Genomic DNA, 26030 nt, shown 5'->3' with positions numbered 1-26030 from the left:
TCCTCATTAGAGCCATCACCTGCGAGTGCTCCGTACCGCAACGCTCCAGAGGACGTGCCTCCTCGGCGCGCGTGCTCCAGCCACGCACCCACGGTCACCAGCACCAAAGCTGGCTGAGGCTGATGAATTCTGCTGTTCTGTCAAGCCAAGCCCTCGCACCCAGTGGTGAGTTGAGGGTTTTAGGAGTAAGAAGGAAAATGAGCCCTGCGTAACTCTCCCTGGAGCGGGGCAATGGATGCTCCCCGGATAGAAATCTGATGGAGTGACTTAGACAGCTGTTTCTCACTTCTTCCTGAAAGGAAGAGGAAAGCTTCGGTAGTGAAATACTTCTCCTTTCCTCTTAGAAATCCAGTCTGCCAGTAAAAGAACACGTTTAAAAGCCAGTGCCTTCTTAATCATCTTGTGAAATCAATTGCTTTGGCATTGTTTATTTTTTTTGCATCACTCAGATGTGACACTTTAGCATCAGATCCTGAACACTCCAACACATGTATGACTGTCATTTACTCCAGATTCTCAAAATCATGGACACAGGCATGACTGGGCAAAGCCTGCATGTGAGCTCTTGCCAGTAAATAGAAAAATCTAATTTTGTGCAGAGTGACTTCCCTCACCCTAAATCCATGCCAAATGGCTCAAATCTGGTCTCTAAAGCTGAACAATGATGAGTTTGGCTAGTGAGAGAGCTGGACACTGACTGAATTATCTAAAAGAACACTCAAGAAAGACAACACACTCACTCCTGTACCACTGCTCACACTCCACACTGCACACAGGCTCATTGGCTGCTCTGCTCAACAGTGCTAAATTCCTGAGCAGAAAAACATCCACAAGCCAGGACTCTGAATCTCTAGAGCAAGAAACAAAGGCCAGGTCTGCTCTGTATTCTGATCTGAGCACGGCGATCACAGGAGCTGGATCCAGGCAGCCGCGGTCTTGATTACACAGCGGTGGCGGCTCCAGCAGCCCCTCTCAGCACAGATTATTTTGTGCCAGTAAATTAAGCAGATATGAATTAGAAGACAACAGTTTTAAGGTGCCTTTTCACAGTCTTTTTTTTTTTTTAAATTTTAAACCACAGCCACCCTTTCAGTGCTAATCTGCCTCCAGTACAGTACCAAGCAGCCCCTTTCCCACTTGGACTCTCTTTCAAAGCTGTCAGTCGCTAACCTCCAAATGAGCGCTCAGGTGCCATTTCTAATCTGCCAGCAATATGTACTGAGATGCCCCTTGCTGATGGGAGAAGACAGCAATAAGATGGGCTTCTGTGAAGCTAAAATGAGCTTCTCTCACACTAATGAGGCAGGACTGACAGGCCTCGAGGTGTCAAGTAGAGACTCCAAGCCTAAAGATGCAATGGATGTGCCAGTGCTGTACCAAAAATCATATTGCTCTGCACAGGCATTGGAGGAGATTTCTGCATCCTTCTCCTTCCTCACCTATCACTCACCTTCCAGCATGCACTGCACAGCTGGGCAGAGCAAAAGGATACTGATCAAGAACAAAGAACATCTCCAGGATCCTGGTTATACACCGTCACCATGTGGAACGGCAAGGCCAATCCAGGTGGGCAAAAATCAGCATATTCCAAATAGCCATGCACCAGAACAACCACCACAACGTGTCTCTCACTCTAAGGATGGAGTCTCTCCCCTTACTACTTTCTGTCTATTACTGGGGAGAGCTGAGGGACGCAAAACATGCTCAGGAAGGGCCTTCAGACCACAGGCAAAGAGCCACATTCACAGCCATCATGTCCTGCCCTCAGCACAGCTCCAAGCAATTCGGTCTTTCTACACCAAACTGAAAGGATGGGCTGACACAAATCCCCACCTGTTATCCCTACCTGTGGATACCACTCATCTTAGGAGTTCCACCTCTTCCTTTCAAGGATGGAGTGGCTGAGCTGTACCACAATTAGCATGTAATTTGTAAGTCATTATAGCACAAAGTGTCTGGTGAGAATATTTTATTGAATAAACCTGATGAGCATAATTTTCCGTGGAACTATAAAAATATTAAAGTATCTCTTGTCATTTCCCACCATCTTTAGAGATCATCAAGGCTATTGCTGCCACCCATAATTATACCTCATTTTAGAGAAAGGTAAAGGCCACAGGATGCTGCACCATTTCCTACAGAAATAATTAAAGAAATTGAGAGGAGAACAAGATACTTTCATTAACTAAAAACTCTGAGAAAAGTGCTAAGATAGGCATCAGGTGTTGGAGACAATGCTCTCATGGACTTCGCACCTGGGTTTCCCAAGGCAATTAGGATAATCACCAAGTTATTAATCTCTGAACTTTTCTGAACAGATTCCACTGAAGCAAACAAGGGGGTAACACTAAGAAGGGGTTCAATGACCTCATCCTGTTTCACAGTCCAGATCAGGGTGCAGATTATTACAACTCTTCCTCCTCAAAACAGCTGGCTTCAGAAATTCCTCCCCTCCCTTCTACACTCAACTATTCTTCTACCATCACTGCCACAGGCTAAAAAGCAGGGCTATAAACCAAATCACTAAAATAAGCCAAGCTAAAAGAAATAAAAATGAAGAGAACTGCATGAACAGGAGCTTCTTATACCAGCTGCACTACTAAAGATAAAGCACTCAGTCATTCCTTGTGTAAGCAGCTTTTCAGTCCTTGTAATGCAAGACTTATACCAGGATACTCTGTCCATCAGACTCAGATCTCACTCTCATTGGTGTAGGCTGAACCTGTAAAATCTCACCAAGTACCATTTTTCCATGGGGCAGGAAGAAAGGTGAGGGTCTGTATACCAGATTTTTGGGGTACTATGTCCTCTACTGTAAAGGAAAGGTCAAAAGCCCCCCAGGGACAGAGCACGGTTTCTAAAGTGTTCATACAATCCAGCTCAGTGATTCATGTGCCACAACAAGGAACATTAAATTGTCCCATAAATCCTGTCACAGCCAGATAGTGCCACGGTATGACAGACAGAATGATGGCTTTTGCCTGTTTCTGTATGTGGAAAACACTTGAGGCACTTCAGATCTCAGGAGATCATGTACCACTGACCATCTGATGATGCTACAAAATAAAGCAGACGATAATTCTCCAAAAGTGTTCCAAGCTAGGAATGAACTTGAACATCATATTTTATATATGTTGTGGCCAGTATGTTGCATCCATGAGATGCTTCTGCCAAATCCTATTATTAATTCTAATAGAAAGTAAAGAATTGAGGTCCATTTATTTTGGATACAGGAGGAGAATCTGACATTCCTTAGTTTTACTTCTCATGCATTCAGTAGACATGAATAGGTTATTAATTGAAAAACTTCCACAGAAGAGTCTTTACACTCAAATTCCCTCCACTCCTGCTTTGTGCTGGCTGTTTGCTACAGATGTTAATGTTTGCAGGCTGCTCCAGGGTGTTCCTGGATAAAGGGCACATACCCTTGCTCTGCATGTGGTATTTTAGGGCTCTGTACAAGCAGCTCCAACATACTACAAGGCTTCAACTGAAAAAATCCAATCTGGTTCTTGAGTTCTTAAACCCCCACACCAACACCAAAACGTAAAGAATAAATAATTTCTTGCCCTGTCCTGAGGAGGAAGGACAGAGCACAGAAGGAAAGCAGGAAAGGGTAAACGCTGTTTTCCTCCAGGCAACACTGCCATGTCCATATGGAGCCTGAGTGCTGGCAGCAAAAGCAACTCCATTCATCACTCACTCCCGTGCCTCTCTGAGCAGCAGCAGTGCTCTGGTGCCCTCGGAATGCTTGGCAGTGCCCGGAGAAGCAGCCTTGGCAGCGGGCAGGCAGCTGTTTGTCGGGGCCTGGCAGGGGGCTGCTGCCCGTGGCACGCGGAGCGCGGCGTGCGGGACGGCAGCTGCAGCCGTTGCTCTCCGTCGCTGCTAATCAATCTCACACCCTCCCCAGCACTGATACAGATAATCTTGTGGGAAGCTGGCCAAGCTCACTAACAGCTCTGCAAGCTGCTTCCTGACTCCAGCCGCTCACTCCCTTTCAAAAGGTCTGTTCCAGCTTCAGTTCCAAGAAAGTGCTGTGCGGTACCAAGGCTCGTGTCACTCAAACATTCACTGCTGGTGTGCAGAGAGCTCACAGCCCTTGGCTGCTCCTCAGCCAACTCATCAACACAGACACTTACTCATTGCTGATCACAACTCTGCAGACCAGGGTAGGAGGCCTCACACATTATCATGTAATTGTCTCTCTGCATTTCACCTGCTTGCCATCTGCCAAACCAAGCAGGACTGCAGCCAGGTAAAAGTGAAGGCAAATTGAAGCACAGACAGACTTAGGTACTTCTAGTAAAATTCACTCTAAGAGACAGCCAGAAGCACTTGTAGAGAGATTCTTGGCCCTCTTTATCTGAGGTTACCTGGAACTTGGAAAGTGAGCCAACAGGAATTAAGAGGAACAGCACAGGTATGAGGGCACGCCTGAGAAAGTGACTGGCTGAGCCAGAAGTCCTGTACAGATGACATAGCTGTGCAGAGGTGTTACAGACATGACCTGGCAAAATTTAAGCAATACATACGTGTTTCTCCCCATCAATCTTCTTATCAGCTACCTGCATTGCATCCAGGTACTTAAAATACAGTTCCATCAGCCTATCAACCTGCAAGGGGAGAAGAGAGAGACATAAGCAAGAAAAAAGAACAATGCAATCACCTTTAATCCTTCCTGCAATTTTGTTTTCCTCTCAGTTTCAGCCTTGACAAAACAACAGGCAGCTCTGTCCCTCCCAGGAAGGAAAGTGTTACAGAAGGAGGGTACAAGTGGTGGTTGGATGAGCATGTTGGGGCTGCAGGCCTTTGGATGTCATCCTGTATGGGAACATGGTTCCCATCAGGGCCAGATAAACAGCAGCAAACAGACACGTGTCCCCAGCTCACTCTCTGTGCTGTGATCCTCCAGGCTCCTGGCTTCCCCAGTGGACTTGTCTATCTGTGCTGGATGTTCCAGCTCTCCCACTCTCCTCTGAACTGTGTTAGGGCAGCTGAAATACTGTCTAGTAATTATCTACAATTGGTAGAACAGGTTATGAAAAACACCTTTAAAACACACTAATGAGGAATACTAAGGAACCAGTATTTTCCCAGTGGCAGAATTTACAAATCCCTTGGGATCCCCAGTTTGCAAAAGCTATTTCTTTTCTGCAAAGCTTTGATCTATCCACCACCATGTAAATATTTTGGGAAGAATTTCCCAGAGCAAACACCACTAAAATGAAACATTCTAGGAGAAGAGTGGAGAATGTTAAATGTGTACCATAGCAACTCCTAAACTCTCTGCAAAAGAGCTCCACCAGACACCCTGGCACCTTTCCACACTATCCTGATCACAGAGCCAGCACCATCTAATACTGCACATTGTCTTCTATGGCCAGGTTTCAGCAGAGACACAAACCAGGACAGAGTTGCTACTACCATATGCAAGGGCACCAGAAAACAAGAGCACAGGGGATGTGGAGGCCATGCACTAAATGTCCAGTTTTGCAGTTTGTAGATACAATGTGAATGAGAGAACAAAGGTCTGTGACAGCAGAAGTCTCTGCAGGCAGGTATGAGGATGGCTTTTCGTAACTCAGTGAGCGCACCAGGCACCCTGAGCAAGAACCCTCCCAACCTGGCAGCCCAGAGAATGAGACACATTCAGCACTCACCTTCTCACTGTCATTCTCTGTGAATTTATTCAGTAACCGTGTCCTCTGCTGCCCTCTCAGGTTTCGCAGAAGGGAAGCCAGGATGGAACAGACATGTTCTAGAAATGAAAAAAGGAAAATTGCATGCTGAGATCAGGAAGAGGAGCTTATTTCCCTCTGTAACCTGCCATTAAATTTATGATTAACACTCCAGCATGTAGCTGTTGATAAGCAGAACCTTGGTTCCTTCCCATCATGGTGAGAGGAGAGAGAGCAGCAGTGAGAGCCACAAGTCATGTTTGCAGGGAGCATAGATAGCTCCTCATTCCAGCCCTACCAGTGAGGTCTTCTCCTCCTCTGCCTCGGGGACCTAAAGCACCTTACATAGAGCACAAAGTCTATTGTGGTTTTCTCCTCTTTTGTGCCTAAAGGAGCCCTGGCCAAAATCAGAACCTAAATGTCTCTCAGGTCACCAAAGGAGGGACAGCTACTGAAACAAGAGAACTGGAGAAAGGGAATAAGTGTGCTCCTGCAGAGACTGAAGTACTGTGAGCTAGTGGAAAAATTCTCAAACCAACCACTTTCATCTACAGAAAATCCCATCAATTAATATAAATGGGCCACAACAAACCAGAAACAACCAAATAAACATGTTTAGAGTCTTCTCAATTACACTTGGGGGGCATATTTTTCAGCACAAACCAAGGAGACAAGTAAAAGTCAAGGCTGCAAGCACACAGGAGACACCTGTGTCAATGTCCCACCACTCTGAGAGGTGACTGAGCCACTCACCTCAAGCCCAAGCACAGTGGGGGAAAGCAAAGGGCTTGAATCTTTTTCCCTTTCCAAACCAGTCAGTACAACTTCCCAGCTGCATGGCTGCATTAAACACAGGCCATGGTGGCTTAGCCACCCTAGCTTCTCCAAGATGTCCTCACTGTAATCCTCCTGATCAAGACTGATGAAAATGAATAAACAGTTCTTCACCCATGGTGGTGGGGAGCAATGGGACCTCAAGAGTTGATATTTTCAGAGGGGGAAGCACAGTGTGCAGGGGAGAGGGATCACAATCTCATTGCTGTCACACCATGCATTTCCCCAGCACTGCCCAGCCCAGAGCCACAAGCAGCCCTGATTGATAAGTCCAGCACAAAGAACGAGCAACACCACCATGTTTACTGGGCCCTGGAAGGTGAAGGCACGCAGGCTGCCTGGCCAGGGTGCCTGTGCTCCCTGCTGCACGGATTATCTGCATCCTGCACACAAGGGCAGCACGAGGAGAGGCTGCACAGGCACACTTACACCCCCCCCCATTTCATTAGCTGCTTATAAATGGAGCTTCCTTTCGGAAACAGATTTCTGCCTGAGGTGGTGTCAATTTTTCATGTTCCAAGGAGATTGGGAGCGTTGCTGGCAGGAGGAGCAGGCAGATAACAGGTTTATCGGGTGGCCGCACCGTGTGGCTGCTCCGTCATTCCGACAGCCTAACGGGGGTGAACGATGGCTCCGGGGGTGTCAGAGCAGCTCCCACTGCACACAAACTGTTACTCCACAGAAAGCGACTCCAAATTAAGTGTTGACATTAAAAGCATTGTAAAAACCTTCAAGTTCTTGCAAGATCCCATTTTCTTAAGGAGAAAGAAATTGAACCTAAATGAAGAATTTTTTTCCCCATATATGCCAACATATGCTCTGCTGGTTTAGGAAGAAGTCAGCATTCTGTATGTCACACTATTTTTTTCCCCAACCTTCTTTTTTTGGAAGTGTTGATGCAGCATTTTAGTAGCAGTATTCTCACCAATGATCTATCTTCATTGCTTTTTCCCAATATTCCTTTACTAGGAAATGTATTTTAGCTATCATTTTTGCTTTGGTGGTTGTATGCAGATATTTATCCATTTTATCAATAAAATCTTTAAAACTACTGACAAGTCTAAAGGAGCTGACACAGAGGTTTTGAGAACAAGGTTATTCTTTCAACATATCACTGCAGAAAATCCAGGAAATATTCAGTTGCCTGATCAAAATGTTCAAAGAAATATTTTACAGAAATATTTCTGAACTATCTAAACTGTTTTTTATGAGCTTCCTGAAAAATAATGCACTAGTGTGCTTTATGCCCCACCCCAAAATCAAGGTTATGCCTGATAATGCAAGTCCTGGCCCAATAAACACCAACATCCATAGGCAAGGACTAGCCAAAATGAGGGCAAAGCTTGATGGAATGAGAGGTTGAGTCTGTGATTCAGTGGATTAAAGTGTTTGCACAGCCGTGGGAAGGGAGAAACACTAACCTTGGGGTGCAGGTTCCCACAGATGGGGGTCTCACCATTTTACCACAGACTGACCCAACCTCCATCTCACATGTGCAACATTTTAAAAGTTGTAATCGCAATATTTGCTCAGGGTTGGATCTCCTTTGGGAAATGGTGAGTAGCTGATGCTGTTTTGAGTCCCCAGAACACAGAACCTGTAGCTGCCTGGCTTTGATCTCAGTGCAGACAGAGGCCATGAGCTGTGCACTGCCCCAGGGTGAAGCCACAGGCAGCCTCCCTGCTACAGAATATTCTGGGAGCTTCTCCATAGGAATGTACATTCAGCCAAGGTCCACATCCCCTGCACAGAAGGCATCACTTCTAGGGAGGGCACAGACAAGGCCAGAGGCAGAGGTTGCAGATGAGGCCTATTTCAAAGAATGATGAAATGTGATTCCTTTGAGAAGCAAACACCAAACCAAGCTGTACTGAAGCACCACAAAGGCGCCTTCACAGAAATAACAGGTACCAGCTGGCAGCTACTATGCATCAAGAACAACTTTTTTCATGCAAACACCCCAAAATCCCCTAAATTCATGGATGTAGAAGATAGGAGGCTTCTCTCTCACCAGCCAGTAGCACTGTTGCTGCCTCATGGCTGGCTCACCTGGAAGCCCTGCCGCTCCCCACGATCCCAATCCTGCAGGGCACCATCCCAGACACATCCCTGGCTCTAGGAGGTCATATTCCATTTGCTTCCTGCAGCAGCACGGGGGTCCTGCTTAGCCCAGCCTCACCTCAAGCTCTCAGGAGCCCTTCTCTCTCCAGACAGGCACAGGGACTTCAGCATGCAAGCAGTGTTTAAAACACCCTAATTAGATCGATCTTGACTTCAGCTTGGCGTGTTGGAATACAGATTAATCTATTCCATGGCTGGCACTGGCAGCTGCAACAGCAGGAGGTCCTGTCAAATCAAGCTGTAACACTACGCTCCTCTGCTTTTATTATCCCCCACCCCCTACTTTTATTTTTTTTCTTTTTACATCTCATTATAATGGACATCTGTCTGGCAGGGGAGGAAGCTCAACAGTGAGGAAGAGGAGGAGGAGGCAAGCATCATCATGCAAGAAAGTGCCAGTGGGCAGTTCTGTATGCCAGGGACAGCAGCCCTTTGGAGGCCAAGCAGGATGATCTGGTGAACCCAGCAGAACACATTTAAGAGCCTTCTGTCTTGTAAAGAAGGTTTAATATAAATTGTACTTTCTAATTACAAGCAGGAAAATACCAGAAAAAAGCAAGCCAGCTCTTTGAGATACTTCCACCCCTCCTAGGCACACAGCTCTGTAGCTTCAGGGCTGCTGGGAAACCTGGATGAAGCCATTGGTCCATCCCAGTACTGCAGGTGGCACTGGGACATGCTATTCCAGTAGAGTAGCATCTAATAATCTGACTTGCTTCCATGTGCATTAATAATCTACATTTCAAAAGAGTAACCCACTTGAGTATCACTGCATTTTGTCAAGAAAAATCTTATCTTAAAATAATGAGAACAAGCAAGAAACACCAATTTTATGGATGGGTGAAGGGGGGCCTGGGAGGGTTGGAAAAGCTCCACATGCAACAGCCCTGGTGAGCTGGATTCAGTCATCAAGCTAAACGTAAAACAAAATTCTTTCTATTGACTGAGAAAGTTTATTTTTCTGATGTTCTTGCAACAGAGCACGCTCACTTTAATTGAGATAAATTTAACACTGTTCTCAGCATCATGGCTCACTCAAATCACAGGTTCCTGTCGGAGGGTGATGGTGAAATAACAAATTGGCATAATAAAGTTCTGCTTAAACAGACTGATGCCTTCCCTGGGTGCTCACTCCTCAAGACCACCAAAAGAAAAACACTTTCTGCTGGCTGGCAGAGGGTGCTCAGTTAATACCAATAACTCCTTATCAGGCCATGTTTCTGCTGCTGCCTTTTCACTTCCCCATGCCCAGGGAATCTGGTTCTGAAGCAGACATTCATTCCAAGGGCTCTGCTGCCTTCAGTGCATGTCACAAAGGAGAATGAGTATATTTACTAAGAAATGGGTTTTGTTGTTGTTTTTAAAAGGGAGGGTGTAGCTGAGGATCTCCAAAAGAAGCTTTGTTATTGATAGAGGGCAAACAAGCAAAACACCCCAGTGATAGGAATTCTCCTTTAGAAACTGGCTGAACTAATTCTCAGGTTATCAAATTAAACATTCCTAAGTAAAACTGACATCTAAGACAAGAGAAGGCTTTTAAATGAAGATGAATTGGACAAACATCCTTTTATAGTTCATTACACTCTCCAAGTGAGCAAAACTCGGCTGCAAATAACCATCCTGAGAAAGAGCAGGAGGATATACAGCCTGTCGAGCCAGCTATGATTGCTTCACTTCAGACTCTGTAATTCAGGAGGAATTTGTTGTTTTCTCCATTTTTAGCTCACTGAGACTGTTCAAGAATTTCAAACCAGCATCCAACGCTGTGACTTGACTGTGCTGCGAGCTGCTGCACCCTCATGGACAGGGGGACACCTCAACTCTCAGCTCTGCAGCAGGAAGGTTTTTGGAATGCAGATGCTCATACAGCAACCCTCACATTTCAAAAGTCACAACACAGAAGTGTTATTTAAAATCTTACCCTCTATTTATGCCAAGAACCACCCAGAGGCAGATTTCTGTGCACTCCCTGCAATCACAGACATTAAAGGGGCACTGCTGTTCAACCAGCTCACAATACACATCCATGATGGCACCTCCTACACAGCCAGGCTGGTTCTCTTTGTAGCTGTCCAACCCAGCTGGGCACTCACATTGAGTATTGCAACCCCACAGACACAGCAAAACTCCAAGCCATTTCTGTCTTCAGCTGCAAAATATTTCTGGTTTGAGTTGCTTCACTGCCTCAGAAAAAGGGAAATTGCTTCCAATGAGTTTTTTTCTCCCAAATCTAATATCCTAATATAATGATCTGTACAAACACAGGCAAAATTCAAGTGTAGATAATGTGCACTCAGTTAGACACCACAGGCCCAATCTTCAGGCTCAGATCATCCATAAAGATGGTTAAGAAATTTTCCCTTTCTTTTTTCCTAATTACATAGTGTACATAAAGCATAAATACGTGCAGTTTGGATTTAAATTGTTCACAGGCTCCCTAGAGTATAATAATTTTTAAACACTGACAGTGTTTAAAATGTAGCTAACCAGCACTGACACCTTTATGCTAGCATTTAGAAAGGAAGAAATGCATTACAGAGAAGTTACTTTTATCAAATTTAATTTGGATTATAAATTTCTGCAATAAATAAAAGCTCAGCAAGTCACATTGAGATTTTTTTTTTCACTGGGGTATTTATTATTTTGTCACATTCAGAACACTGCCTTAGAGACAATAAAACAAACATGGTTTTATAGACTATCTCTTATGTAAATAGCAACACTGCTGTAAAATAAAGACAAGGGGATATTTTCCTACAACCACCAGATACATGCAGAAGACTTGGTGCTCTGGAGATTGAGCATTGGATGTCCTGTGAGAGGTGAAGCACCTGGAGCCACAGTGGGTGCCAGGACCCCCAGCCTGGTGGCACTGCAGCCACTGCATGCAAAGAGACAGAGGGACAGGCAGGACAAACCCTTCAGCAGAGCTGTTTGGAACCTCACTCAGTGCTGGAGGATTTTAGCAAGGCTGGCCTTTATGGAGCTGTCATTAGCCCCAGGTTTCAGAGCCCACTGAGGATTTTGTGTTTTGCAGCCCACCCCAGCAGCAACACAGAGAGGGCAAGCACAGGCCAGCTCCTCAGAGCTGCTTTAAATAAATACTGAGGCCACTGCTGCAAAGCCATTCCAAAGAATCCTTTAAAGGATTCTCTTCCTCCATTTGGCATGCACATGAAAGCTCTCCTAGTACAAGATTTCTCTAATTAACTTTTTCTAAACAGATTGAACACAGGATAAAGTTTTTAGGAGAAAATATGCAGACTGAACATGAGAGTTCTTTTTGATCAATAAATAAAGAGATAAGCAAAAAGCAGCATGTTCCTAGGACCAGAACAGCACAGAGGGAACCAGTTCCTTCATGCCATACCTGCACCATTTCCCTTAAAGCCAGAGGCACCCAGGAGCCTGTACCATGTTCCCCCCAGGAGCAGCTACTGCATGGTTGGGGCAGCACTCAGCAGAGTAAAAGCACACGCTGTGCTGCTTACACCGTGTCAGGACAACGGCGTGACAGGCTCCAGGGAGCCCTGTTGAACATCTCTATTACCTCCTGTCGTTAGAAATTCAGTAACTCACCTGCCCAGTGATGCAAAACAAAGAAAATTGGACTTACTACCACAGCTTTTTAGGGAGAGTTTATTTTAATAGAAATGATTTCTGGACTCATCTTAATGTTCTCCATTTCTTCAGCATGATAATGAGACGGAGATGTGATACAAAGCCTGTTTGCATGGATCACTTCAATCTCCTCAGGCCAGATTGGCTTTTCATGCTATCACAGAAATAGTCAGGAACTGACCCTGACAGGACTTTCCAGACTAATCCTCACAGCAGCCAGGACTGCCCACAGGTATCAACTGCAGTCTCCAGAAGAAGCAGATGAGACAGAGATTAGCTCACTTTCCAAAACTGAAAAATTAAGTCAATGGCATGAGCCACAGACTCAGACCTCTACCCAGAACCTCCCATTCCAGCTGAAGCTTTCTCTCAGTAAGAATTAAACCTCACTTTCACACTGCAAATGAAAATTTCTAAACCTCCCCTAAATCCATCAAAGCATAACTGTGTATTTTATGACATAAACCAGCAATTTTATTACATAACCTACAGAAACCAAACCTATCTCTGCAAGTCCCCTGAATAAACCCCAGACCTCAAGACAGAATTTTTCCCTCACCATTATCTACCCAAGACAAGCAACACAGGGCAGATAAAGTGACCAGAACTGTCAGCAGGTGTGTGAATTGCTCTGGGGTTGGGTGACAGGTTAGTCCCTGCTCTCCACCTGTGTCAGGAAAGCCGCCACTGCCACACATATGCCCAGTCCATGACACTGCCCATTCCTTGTCCTGCTCAGGAGGGAGAACAAGCAGCTGTCCCCAGCTCAGCAGCTCTGCCAGGGAAAGGAGCTGCTCAGTCTCAGCACCCAGAGAGCTCTGCAGGGACAGCACCTCCCTCCTGGCCTTGGGAGAGCACCTGAGTCCCACCTGAGCTGCCAGGACAGTCCCAGAGCAGGGGATTTGGGTTTCAAACTCCCATGTTTTTGCTCTGTCCTTCCACTTTCCCTTGGCTTGCTGCAGGAGTTCAGGATGGATCTTAGACATATGTGAGACCCACTCACACCTCTTCAGCTTTTGACAGTATTCACCCTCTGTAGAAATGAGATGAGCAATGAACTGGCACAAAACCTTAAGCACCACTGGCAGTATTTAAAGTTTCTTCCAAGACACAGTCCATATTCTATTTTGTTTCCCAACAAAATGGGAAAGACAGTGTTACCAGGATCAGGAGGGACTGACCACTCAGCTCAGTGTAAGGTTCCACAGTAATAGTAGTTTTATTCCACAGCAGATCTTTGTTAAAGCAGTTTTTCAGGGTAGAGAGTTAAAAAATACAAAAAGGAAGAAAAAACTAACTTCAAAAGCAATGCAGTTTATTTCTGCAATGCCTGATGTTCATCCAGTCACACTTCAGTGCTCAGAGCCATGAAAACACTGCTTTTGAGGTGACATTTGTAGTTGCCTCATTACTCTTTTCAAAAGAGTTTTGCATCAGAGTAAGAGCTTCAAACAACATACTCTACAGGAGTAAAATAACTTATTAACAGCACATGAAATGGAATCGCCAGGAGCTGCTGATACCAAAACAAGCAGGACAAGTGTGCCCTCAACAGCCAGCTGTGACAGGAGCAGCAGGCTGGACACCCAGAGCTGAAAGCTGCAAAGATGGGTGCTGTGCCCTTCCCTCCTCCTGCAGGTACTTTTCAGCTACACTGGTTGTCCATTCACCTCCTCCATAGCAACAAGAAGGATCTGGAAGCACACCTACCTTCGTGTTCTTTTTCAGTTGTTCCAACTTTCTTTATCTTTTTGGGTGATTTCATGAAGAGAGGGAAGATGGTTCTCAGCCCAAGGATGTCCACAAACTTGTGACAGTTGTCTGTGCCCTCTGGTCCAATCATGGCGTGGTCCAGCACCTTCAGGGCACTGCTGCGGGAAATCTTCTTCTCCCTGTGAAAAGAGGCAAATTAAATTGCACAGGGACATGAGGAGCTTTGGAGCATCCTACTTTAAAGAGACAAGGAAAGGAACATGACAAGGACAAGATGAAGAGTCTGAGCACAAGCTCTAAGCAAGATTTCTCTTCTAGAAGCCAGAACACCGCATCAACAGTAACTCTTTTCAAAACTGTGGCTGAGAACATTGTCTTGGTTATTTCTTTTTTAATGTCTTTTATTTCTTTTTATTTCCTATTTTTATTTCCTTTTATGTATTTTATTGTCATGGTTTTATTTTCTTATTTCTTGGCTACTGAAGAAGATATTTTTTCACTGCTTTACAAACACTGACACAAAACAGAAGGAGAGGCTGGGTTGGATAAAAAAGCAAATACTATCACGCCAAAAAGATCATAATTTTGATCAAACAACAGTTTAATTTAATAAAGGAGTAAATTTGGTGAGCATAGCTGGGTCAGTTATAATGAAACCCCATCAGCAGGAACCAAACAATGGAAGGAGGCTGACAGACTCGGGGCTCCTCAAAGCCTCCAGAGAGCTGTGGAAAACAACTTCCCTGCAGAGACCCAACTTCATGAGCCCCTAACAAGAGTCAAACTAAAATACCTATATATGAATACCCCAGCCTGAAAGAAAGCGACCCTGCCCAGTGCAGCCACAGGCACTCCTGACCCTGTGGTGGGAGGGCAGCGTGTGGGGCTGGACACTGAGTTCCCCCCACCAACCAAAGGCTAAGCAGGAGGGTGGTTTGGCACCCCCACATCCCCACTACAGAGAGCTAAAAATAAAGTACTCCTTAGGCCAGATGACACCAGAAATGTTTTCAGGGGAAGTAATTGCATATTGATCAGCATTTAGGAAGGCTGTGCAGGGCTTAGCTCTGGAATATTCATTGGGTTTAAGTTCAGGCTTTTAGAGATCAATAGCTGCTTGCCTGGACTGTCTGGAGTTGATTTTATTTGAAATATTTATTCTGCCGGAGGGCAAGCAGTTTATCTTAGTCTCATCTGTGCTCATTGAGGGAACTTTTAGCTGAACACTAATTCACAGACAAGCAAACATGAGAATCACCAAATGCAGAGGGGCCTCAGTGTTCATGGAAACTCTGAATTACAACTTTATTCACTAACCATTGTTTTCCTCCTTTTAACACCTTTCGATCTGAGACAACTCTTTTGATATATCTAATATTAAAAAAAAGGGTGTGCTGACATTATCTGTACTTTCCACATTAGCAGAACATAGCCTTTAACTTTCCAAAATACCAGTAAAAGCAGAACACTAGATTTCCTAGGAAAGTGTGTATAAAATGGTTCCGTTTAATTAACCAGAAGATTTAGTAAAGAGACAGCTTATGCTTCCAGGGGTCATTAGGAACAGCAGGACAAGAAAACACAAAAATATTTTAATAATAATAAAAAAATCTGTCCTGAAATAGCTATAGAAAAGCTTTGGGGAGCCATATGGAGTTGTCTGGTTTCACCTTGTTTTCTGTACAGGAGACAAAAGCTTTTATTGAGGGTCAAGCAAAGTCCCAGCATAGCTGCAGGACAGAACATTTTGTGGTCCAAGTGATGCAGGTCCCCATGAGCTCCCTGGGCTGTATTTGTCTCTGTGCATACACATGCTCCTCAGTTCATAGCAGGGCAAACCACACATCATTTTCCCTGAGCAACAGAGAATCTCCCTGACACATCCCCTGGGAGCAGCATGGCTGCATCTCCTCAAACCCCACACAGCTCCACAGCCAAGCAATAACTGCCTGTTAGCATGCACCAGGAGCTGACAGGACAAGCCTGTTCTACTCTCTTTTGACTAAATTGCAGTTAGGCAAGACTGAGGGACTGAGCACTAAGAAGTACTTTCTGAACTAAAAAGAAAATTCAGTTTAATTCTAAGGGACATTTCTAAACTTTCTGCTGATGGCTGCTAGCTTCATAAACCATCTTGTTTTTGATAAAGATGTGACATAAAATAAATAAGCTTCCCTTTGTGCAGTGATGTAAATTCAGTAATTGTATATAGTCCTGCTCTCATCCTAATCCCAAACTTCCTCCTTCACTCGTGCTGTCACCAACTTCATCCCTCTTGACCTGCTCTTCTCCCAGACCCTCTGCTCAGCTCCCATGTATTTGCTTGGTGAAGCCCAAATTTCTTCAGGGCCAAGTGCAAGTCCCAGATCACAGCACGAGTCCAGAACCTGTCTGGCCACACACATCAGCCACACTGGGCTCATTTTCAGGCATTACCAATGACCCCCCATAAACCAGGAGAAGTTCACATGATACAACATCACCTTTTGCTGTTGACTACACATTTTAAGGCTCAGCACAACAGAAACCATCCTGTTCTCATGACTATCTGTAGGAATATCACAAGCACATTAAATGCTCATTGAAAGCTGCTGCAGCTCTCTGCAGGTCTGTGTGCACAACCATCAATAATGGAACGACTTGGCTGGATGGATCAGGCAGCACCAGACAGAGAATGCTGTGTTCCCTACGACAGTAATGGAGATTCAAGCCTGATATCTTTATTCTCACACAGCTTATCTATCTCACATCATGTCAATACACTTTCAACTTTGCCTATTTGTCCTTTCATCTCTACAGGCTGTGGTACAGTGATTAACCACCTCCAAAGTAAAACCAAAAAATAACAGATCTCTGCCCCCAGCCTTCAGAGGACACCAACAAGAGAGAAAAATACTCTGCCTTGTTTGTGGGCAAGGTGGTCAATCACAACTGAAAGGCATGTCTGCTCTCTGCTGTTTATCATGAAGGAATCAAGAAGATACAGATGTACAGCTTCAGATCACAACTATCCACATTCAACAACAGATTGTGGTCACCTGAGTTGGTCTATCCGAGAAAATCTGAGCACCTGTGAGAGTTCTAAGCACTACAACTAGTTTAGAAGAGTTTGAAAAATACAAAATAATCAAAATAATCAGCTGTCAGTATAGTACATGCCTGTGGATAATAGTGACAGAAGCTTCTAGAACAAATTTTGTGAATTGTTAGTTTTTTTTCCACTGTCACTTTACCAATCCCAGTCAAACTGTAGAATCTACAGATTGAAGCCTTGGAAACTCTATCAGACAGAGCTGCTGCTGGCAGATCCATCACACTCTGTCCCTCCCAAACCCTTTGCAACTACTATGGGGGGCAAAATGCAGCCAAGGAGAAATTTTCCTCTTGTTATAATTTTCCAGCTGGAATCCTGTGCAGAGAGTGGTAAACAGTAGAGTCAAAAAACGGGTAAAAAGCTCTTAAAAATCCAAACACTGAATCCCACCCACATGGCACAAGAACTCCAACTAATTAGTTCTGCAAGGCTGGTTTAGCAGCTTAGGACTCCAGGCAGAGGGAGGCCTCCTTCCCGTTCCTAGTTTTGGAGCTTTTCCTTAATTAGCCTCAAGAAAACCCAGTGTTCCTATTTGAATAATCCATGTTGGGTTATTTATTCAGTTCCCTGCTGCTGCACATTCCCCAGCCCTGAGCTGCAGGAGTTCAGCATTTCTGGCTGGTATTTGCTAACCCACCAGCACACATCTTGGCACTCTGGGGACAGCCAGACAGAGCCCACTGTGCCCTCCCACAGCTCTGGGGAGCCAGACAGCCCAGCAGACACAACTCAGTGCCAGCCCAGCAAGGAAAAGTGAAGAGAGAGCAGAGAAGCCCCAGAGGTTCAGGGTGTGACAAAGCACAGCACAAGAAATACAAACTTGTTCCCCACTCACAGAAGTAATTTTGTATCAGCATCCACAAAAAATTCAGCAGCTCAGAGGCTACACAACATAGTGGAGCCTGAACTGGGGAAAAAAAGGGAAACAGGTTTTCCCTAGGGACATCCAAAAGTCCTCTTCTGCCTTCATAGGGGTCCTTTAAATCCTCAGAGGGTTTACCTGACCTACAGCATTCTCTGTGGCAGACACCCAGATGAAATATCTGCCACTTTCCAGCAGCCACTGTGGCAGCCTCAGCTCTTAGGAAATAAAGTTAGAGACAAAGAGTGGAGATTCCATGTCTGAGAAAGTCCAACTTACTTACCTGCTGGAAAAAAACAGAAAGAGAAGACAGACAAATATCCTAACACAGAAGTTTTAAAATAAAACAACAAATATCTAGCTAGAACATGTATTGGCACATCAAAAGCAGGAGGGAAATCACAAGGCTAATGAGGTACCTGAGCATCAGGTTCATCAGCTGCAGCCCCTCACCCTTCAGGAAGCGATCACGGTTGGAGCTGAGCATTAGGCAGGAGCAAAGGGAGTCAAACAGGTTCTCCATCATTTCCTGTTCCTCTGCTGTACTTGGATTGTGTCGTTTAAACACCTGAATGACAAAGAAAGCAAAATTACCCCCAAACACTGGGCTGTGCTATTGCAGAACACACATGAAGAGCTTGCACCAAAAGCTCCAGCACCTGACAGGTGTCAGCCAGTGATCACACAGATCACTGCTGCACCCTCTGCAGCTGCTGCCCTTGGCTGTCCTGACTGTGCATGCACAAATGTGCAGCAGCCTGATGCAGGATTTAAAGGATAATACACAGGGCCTGGAAGGAGAAGGGCAAATTCACACTCAAAAATATGGATAAGCTTATTACCAGAGATTCCTACACAATTCATGCCTGAGTGTGGTGCAAGCAGCACTGCCTGAAGAAATATAAGTGAGCTAGCAGCACACTACCTTCAGCCAGCTCAAACATGGGCAGCCCTGTGCTTGGAGCATGCTGAAGATGGACCAATTCCAACCCTGCCTACCTGCAACCCACCATGAAACCATAATGTAATAATTTAACTTCTGTGTACCTCAGCATTAACATCTTTATAAAAGGGATTCATCTCACTGACCATGGATGACACACCACGTGGAAGATATTTGGGGACTGTGCTTCACCAAAGATGAAGCACTGCTAGGACAGCACCCAGGATATTTTCCATTCCTCCCACCCAGCCCAGCAGTCTCCGGATGGAAAAGAAGGCATGTGGGAATTACTCACAGATAACTGCTGAAGCAGCACATCGATCCCATCCAGCTCCCCAAGCAATTCTCTGTTGTCTAGACGGAGGTGGGGGGAAGGGGGAAAAGAGAGAGAAAAATGAAGCTAACTGTCAGATTTTACAGCCATCTAACACTGATACATCAGCAAACAAAATCAATACAGCTTGACAGAGCACAAAAGCTGCAGAGAAAGAGAGGGTGGAGGTGAAGGAGCACATGGGGGAGAGTTAAGCCAGCAAAGGAGAGCTGGAGGCAAAAAAGGGCTGCTGTGATCTGAGAGAAGCTTGGATTCTGCCCTCACTGACAGAGATATGGTAGGCATGGCTCACCATCATTATTCTGGAGCAGAATCGCCAGCACCTCACTGCAGTACAGCTTGTTGGCATCAAAAGGCATCTTAGCCTGTGGGGGAAGGAACAAGAGACCCATCAGGGCACGGCCCTCAGCATCTCATTGATTTGAAGAACACATTAATCAAAGCATCAAATGTACAAGCAGCCCATAACATAAAACACAACTGCAGTAATTCTGCAGTTTTCCTCAGTGACAGAACAGCAACAATTCTGATTCAGGGGTGATAGGAGGTGCATGTGGGTTCATGCACACATGTAGAAGGTCCACCATGATTCTTCACACAGTTCTATATCACTAAGTCTGGCTAAAACCCTCAAAAACCCTAAGAACAGTCTCCAGTTGTTTGCCACACAGAATCTCTTTCCTGTGATTTATTTTCCACAATGTTACGTGGGTGCATGGTGCTTATCCCTGTTCTGGAAGTCTGTACCTGTCAGCAAAACCAAAATTTGAGAACATACATCACAATAACACTATATAGTAACTGCTAGAGTTTCCTGTGAGGATCAGAGTGTGACAGTAGGAAGAACATGAGATGGGTTTTGCCTGCACAATCACATAACTTCCATTTCAGATATTCCCTCCATCCTCAAATATGCTAAAGAAGTCATAATGAAATGAAAATGCTGAATTTGAACCCCCCTCAAAAAACCTCTAGAGTGGATTCTGAACTGGATCCAATATTTTGGTGTTCTGCCAAAGCTGCTTCATCTACAGAAACAGACTGAACATTAACCAATTAGATAATAATGCAACCTGGTTTACTGAGCGATTCATAAAATAAAACAAGTTTAAAAATCATCAGTTACCAGCTATTTATACTCCACTGTTCAAGAAGGGAAAAAGCAGAAGTCCTAGGCTTAAAACATAGCATTTGTCACCCAGTTTTTTCCCCAAACACACAACTCCCTGCAGCATGGTGGCCAGTCCTGCCTATGCAGGGCGGCTGGGCCAATCATTCCACCCCACTGCCATGGAACAGAGCATGGTGTGCAAGCACACATGGAAATATGGAAAGCAGGAAGACCCCAAACACCACCAAGTATTGACTTTAAATAAAGTTTTTCATTCCATATGATCCCAAATAACTCTACAGAGGATGGTATTTACAGCAGCCAGGTGACACCTCCAGGCAGACCGTGGAGGAGAGGGGAAGCTGCTCAGTGCTGTACAGCCCTGCCAGCTTCTGCCATGGGTACCAACTGCTGCCCTGCAAATCCTGGGAAACAGCATTCTGATCTCCTAAGATTGCACACATCATCAAAGCCTGCTTGTGTTTGCAGAAGCGAGCTATGAGCTCTCCACCTGAGCCTTCAGATGCAGCTCTGACAGTCACAATACAATTATAAGACCTGAAATGTTGTCAGGAAACAGAAAGTGATGCTCTGTGCTGTGTGCCAGATGTCCTCATCACTGCCCAGACAGAACTCTGATCTTAAAATGTATCCCACAGACATTCCACAGCAGCTCTACCCAGCTGCTGAGATCCTGGGTTAATCCCAAACACATCTGTCAGGGAAAGAGATTCAAGACCAAGAACTGCCAAGAGCCAAAACACCTGGAGAGGGGTTTGTTAGCTCCCCACAACCCTGTACAGGCAAGAAAAAGCCCTGCCTGATCCTACATCCCAAACCCAGGAATTAACACAGCCAGGGAACCCAAGAGACACACCCTGCACAAGCTTGGAATGACATTGAGCATTCACGTTCTGTGGCACCAAGCAGGGGAATCCTAGTTGGGATTATTTTGCTTTCCTGAGTTTTTCAGTCTTTCAGCTGCCACAGCAATGCCAAGGCAGGCAGCAGTACCTACCTGCCAAGACCAAAATTAATTTCACTTTTTCTTTTTAAGCAAAGGACATAATTACGTTACTACCTGTAGTGAGAAATTACAGATTACTTCTACTAACAAGGATGTGAAGTGCACAGAGGGGTACCTGCACTTACACAGCTGATGGAGAATTTCTGGAATTCAGAGGCTTTCTAATCATGCAGACATTTAAGCACGGAAGTACTAATGCCTTACTGACAGGTTAGAGAACAGCCAGAATTTCCTTGCTATATTTCCTTTACTATTTCTGTGAGAGGGCTGAGCTATCCATTCTTTTTCTACAGCATTTTCCAGTGAAAGTTTAGGCATTTTCTCACACAAGACAGAGTTAAAGTGTGTAACTCGCTGTCAAAGGACGCAGTGTATGAAAAGCAGCTTTTAATTTAAAAGGCAATTAGCTGAGTTCAAAGCAAAAGCCGCCCCCAGCAGCATTTAAACACAGACATCACTTAAAACTCAAAAATTGTTAGAAATGTGGGAAGCAAAGGCCATTGAGTGGTTAATATTAGTGTCCCCTCTCACTGGTCAGCTTTCATAGTCCTACAGATCTCACACATGGAAATCAAACATATATTAATCATATGAAAAGATAAAAGAGACAATTTCTACTGCAAGCCATTTATAAAGACAAAACCTAAGTGTGCGTCTTTAAACTAAAACTGCTGAGAGCATACATCCTGAACTACAACTTTTTGTCCTTAACTGAGCTTTTATAACACACACAAGCACAACTGGTTTTTCTTAACCCAGTTTTTTGTGCTAACTAGTCTGTAGAAGGAAAGTGAGAAACCAGCTCACCTTCAGCCTCTTGAGCAGCCACTGCATGAGGCCCTGCTGTGCAGCCTCCGTGCACATCTCCGGCCTGAACTCTGCCATGTTCTCCACAATTCCTGGGAAGAAAGACACAGAAAACAGATGATTTTCCCCATCAAAAATTACAAATCTCATGTTTCCAGTCTCTCTCATTCTTACAGTCCTGGGAGATTACAATCCCAAAGGACTGCAAGGAGTGGGTGACAGTCTGACTGCCAGCAGCGGCACCACCCTGCAATGGTTCTGTGCCATGCAAAGATCAGGCAGCAGAGAGGCAGTTATGTTCTCCCATGAATTGCAGATGTTTTACCACCTGAAAGTTAAATATATTGTTAAAACAGAAACAAAGTATAGCTCACAGATATGTTAATAATAAATACAGGGAGCACTTTCCTGGAGGTTTTTAAAAGCTGTGTAGATGTGGCACTTTGAGACGGTTTAGTGGTAGCCTTGGCAGTGCTGGGTTAATAGCTGGACTCAGTGATCTTAGAGAGCTTTACCAACCTAAACAGTTCTGTGATTGCCTCTGGTGCAGTGCAGTGATCCATGTATCTGCACCTCCCAACACAATTGGTTTGGGAAGAGGCACCTTTCATGTAGCCATGCAACAAAGGACAAACTCTGGCTCCAGGGAGGAGTGATTCCAAGTTGTGCTTAAATAAAAGCTGTACCAGATGCTGTACTGCAATGCTGGCAGTCCAAGAGAAAAAGAGGAGGGGGGAAAGGAAGGGATAACTCACATCCCTAAGTACAAACCACAGAAAGAAGCAAGGGGCTGTGCAGCAGCCACTTACCCAGGGTGTTGTGGACACCATCAGCCTCCTCTTTCACACTTTCATCCAAGCGCTCTAAATTCTGGACCAACAAGGCCACGACCTGGCCCTCCACCTAAATCCCCGGGGTCATGGAAAAGATAAAGAGATAAGAAACAAAAATTAAAAGAAGACAACGAAGGAAACACCCTGCCAGATATGACCCAAACAACCCTGCTGCAACATCTCAGAGGAAGTCAAGGAATTGCCTGTAAATCTGTCATTATGTTTCCTCTAATTAATGAAACAACTTTTGTATTTCAGATTAAACAGAACACCATCAGGAGTGAAACATGCACCTTGTCACAGTTTTATTTCCTGAACCAGCCTGATTTATAATCTCTCAGAACTCTGAAGCATGAGGCTCACATACCACTGTGGATGGGAGAATTGCCAGTTCTGTGAGCAGCTGCACTCCCAGCTGGTCACTGCTGCCTGCCTACATTGCTGCTGGACCCTCCACCTAACAGGTACAAAAAGCTGACAGAATAATGCTCACACCCACAGATCCAAACCCATGAGTTGAACTGTCACCAGCTGAAGTCCTGCAGTTAAATCCTCTCAAGATGAATGCACCAAGTTGACTTCAGTGAGTTAAGGAATACTATAGAGGCAGGAGGGAGTCCCAGAATCACAGAGCTCACACCCAAAATACACCTTTAAAACGCAAATTGGAAGGAGTCCCAGCTTGACTCTGGCAAACTTTCCACTGTGAACATGAGCTTAGAACAGTTAAACAAAATAACATTACCAATTCAAACACTCTTAACCAGCTTTCAGCCCAGTAAATATGTGGAAAAAACACATATATGGGCTACTGCTGAAAAGTAAGCAACAATCTTCAAATACCCTACAACCTTTTACTTACTACTTTCTTTTAAAAGAAAAAAAGTAATCTAAAAAGCAGATATCTAAACATTTCTCCCAAGATAGGCCTGACCTGTTTCTTTCAAGCAGGACAATGAAACCTCTAAACATGGCTATTATCAGTGGGCTGGTGACAATGAAAACAGAAAGAACTTCACTTGATTTACTACCTCTCCACATATTTTATATAAAACATCTTCTCTAGCAGCTCTTCTCTCCCATTTCCTTCACCCAGCAATCTCTCTACCAAGGCAGAGTAATTAACAATAGCCCAGAGGCCAGCTGGAGGAACTGGGCTCTGGGCACTGTCATTAACCTCTGGAAAGTAACATTATAGTGACTGGACAAGGATTGTAGGAGAAAACAGAGCAGCTAAACAAAGCAAACAAAAGAAAAACTGTTATTTCCTATCTTCCAAATTCAACACAATAGTTACAGAACTAGACACAGCCATAGCGACACTCAAAGACAGCAATTCACCAGTTCCAAGGTAGGACAGACCTGTAAAACTCATGTTTGGCTGGGCATCACCTCTCTGGAGGGCTTGGTACTCCCCTTCTGCAGCCAGGGAGTGGGAGGCATCCAGCACAAACAGCAGGAAAAGGGGAAATCCACCCCCAGAGAGGCCAAGAGGCACTCAGCAAGTTAACTGTGCAAGGAACACTTAATTCCAACCAATGCATTTCCTACCCACCTAGGTAATTTTCTGGGTTGGTTCACTCTCTATGCAAAAAGAGATCCTTTTTCCTGGACCCTCCTCCACCCTTAAAATTCATCTACTCTGCTATATGAAAACTTTCAAGTTTTTACTTCTTGTTAAGAAAAAATCCCACCGTCACCAACAGATACCCCAGTTCAAGCCCAGATTTTTGGGCTTGAAAAAAAGAGTTACTGGGTAGAAGACAACCAGTCTCCTGTGCAAGAGGTGAGACTGAAAGATCACAGGGGTATCACTGTCCTTTGGGTAACAAACTTCAGTTCTCCTTGAGTGAACCCAGGTCACACTTTTTCGCGGGAGAGAAGAGCAATGCAAATAAAGCTCCTGTTTTCAATGGGACACTGTCCAAGTCATAAATATTATTACTTTGTTCTCCCTCCCTGCACAAAAAAAATCTCCCAGCCCACATACATCATGCAATATGACAGTGCTCCTTCCAAAAAAGAAGTGATGCAACAATGTGCAAATGGTGCAACCACCCACTCCCCAGACTCTAGCATTATTTCAAAAACACTCATCGTGGTCTCAGGTTCAGAGAAAGCTTCTCCTGGCTATCTCCATCATGATGTTGGCAGCAAAGACACCCAGAGCTGCAGATAGCAGGATGGGTCAGTGTTCATTGCTGGGCTGAGGCAGATGTTGAGGCACTGAAATAATCTGGGGTTTCCTACTTACAAGAGCGTCTATGAGGACTTCAGCTCCTTCTTCACTCTCATGGAGAGTATCAATATCAGTCAGCTCTTGCAGCAAGTCAACCACAGCTATGGAAACATGTATTGGGTGTTAAGGACAACCAACAGGGAGGCAAATACATTTAGTATCAATAGCAGATGGCTCTTAGGCCAGTGTGTTTATGACACAACCCCAAAGCAACTGGCAATACATCACCAGTGAGGTGATAAAATGCATTACAATCATAGCAGCAGGGCACAGGATACCAGACACAAGAGCACACAGACTACTGCAGCAGACCTTTCCCAGAAGCACTAAAATTGGGGAATCTGAACAATTAAGAATGATAAAAACAAATGTGATTCTGTGCTTCCCGTATTTTACTGTTTCTTCATGGTAGTTACTTATTTTTTTCAAATCAAACATGCTGGAGTTGGTCTAAGGAGGCACCATCTTGCATTGTCAAGACTGAACACAAGCAAAGAGAAATGAGTTATAATAATGTGATTTGGGTATTCTGCTCTCAGTGATAGCCCTGCTAACCTGATACACACATGCCCCTAATGAGGGCACCGCCGGCAGCAGGAGCACCACCCCCCTCTGCCCAGCCCAATTAGGGCAGCACACTCCTCAAACCGCAGCCCTCACAGGAACAGCAGAGCTTCTGGCAGCCCAATTTTCACTCATTAACTCTGGGCTGCATAACACACAGCTCCCCTGCCTGCTGCACAGCTCCCTTGTACGACAAGACGTATTCCAGCTCATTAGACCCACTTCCCTATTCTCTCAGACACACTGATC

General features: G+C 44.8%; 1 protein-coding gene across 1 annotated transcript in view; it reads right to left on the bottom strand.

Moving 5' to 3' along the window:
* The window catches only part of CTNNBL1 (catenin beta like 1), a 46899-nt gene that overhangs the window by 7072 nt on the left and 13797 nt on the right, over positions 1-26030 (bottom strand). The window contains exons 5-13 of the mRNA XM_085558128.1: positions 25233-25330; positions 22955-23048; positions 22146-22237; positions 19493-19565; positions 19162-19220; positions 18343-18491; positions 13965-14146; positions 5661-5758; positions 4533-4613 (exon numbers count right to left, since the gene is read on the bottom strand). Of these exons, the coding sequence (XP_085414254.1) occupies positions 4533-4613; positions 5661-5758; positions 13965-14146; positions 18343-18491; positions 19162-19220; positions 19493-19565; positions 22146-22237; positions 22955-23048; positions 25233-25330 (926 nt within the window). The remainder of the gene's footprint in view (positions 1-4532; positions 4614-5660; positions 5759-13964; positions 14147-18342; positions 18492-19161; positions 19221-19492; positions 19566-22145; positions 22238-22954; positions 23049-25232; positions 25331-26030) is intronic.

Source organism: Lonchura striata, chromosome 20 (genome assembly GCF_050655825.1).
Source record: "Lonchura striata isolate lonStrDom1 chromosome 20, ASM5065582v1, whole genome shotgun sequence".
Classification (NCBI taxonomy): Eukaryota; Metazoa; Chordata; class Aves; order Passeriformes; family Estrildidae; genus Lonchura; species Lonchura striata.
This window is presented reverse-complemented; position numbering and strand designations above follow the sequence as displayed.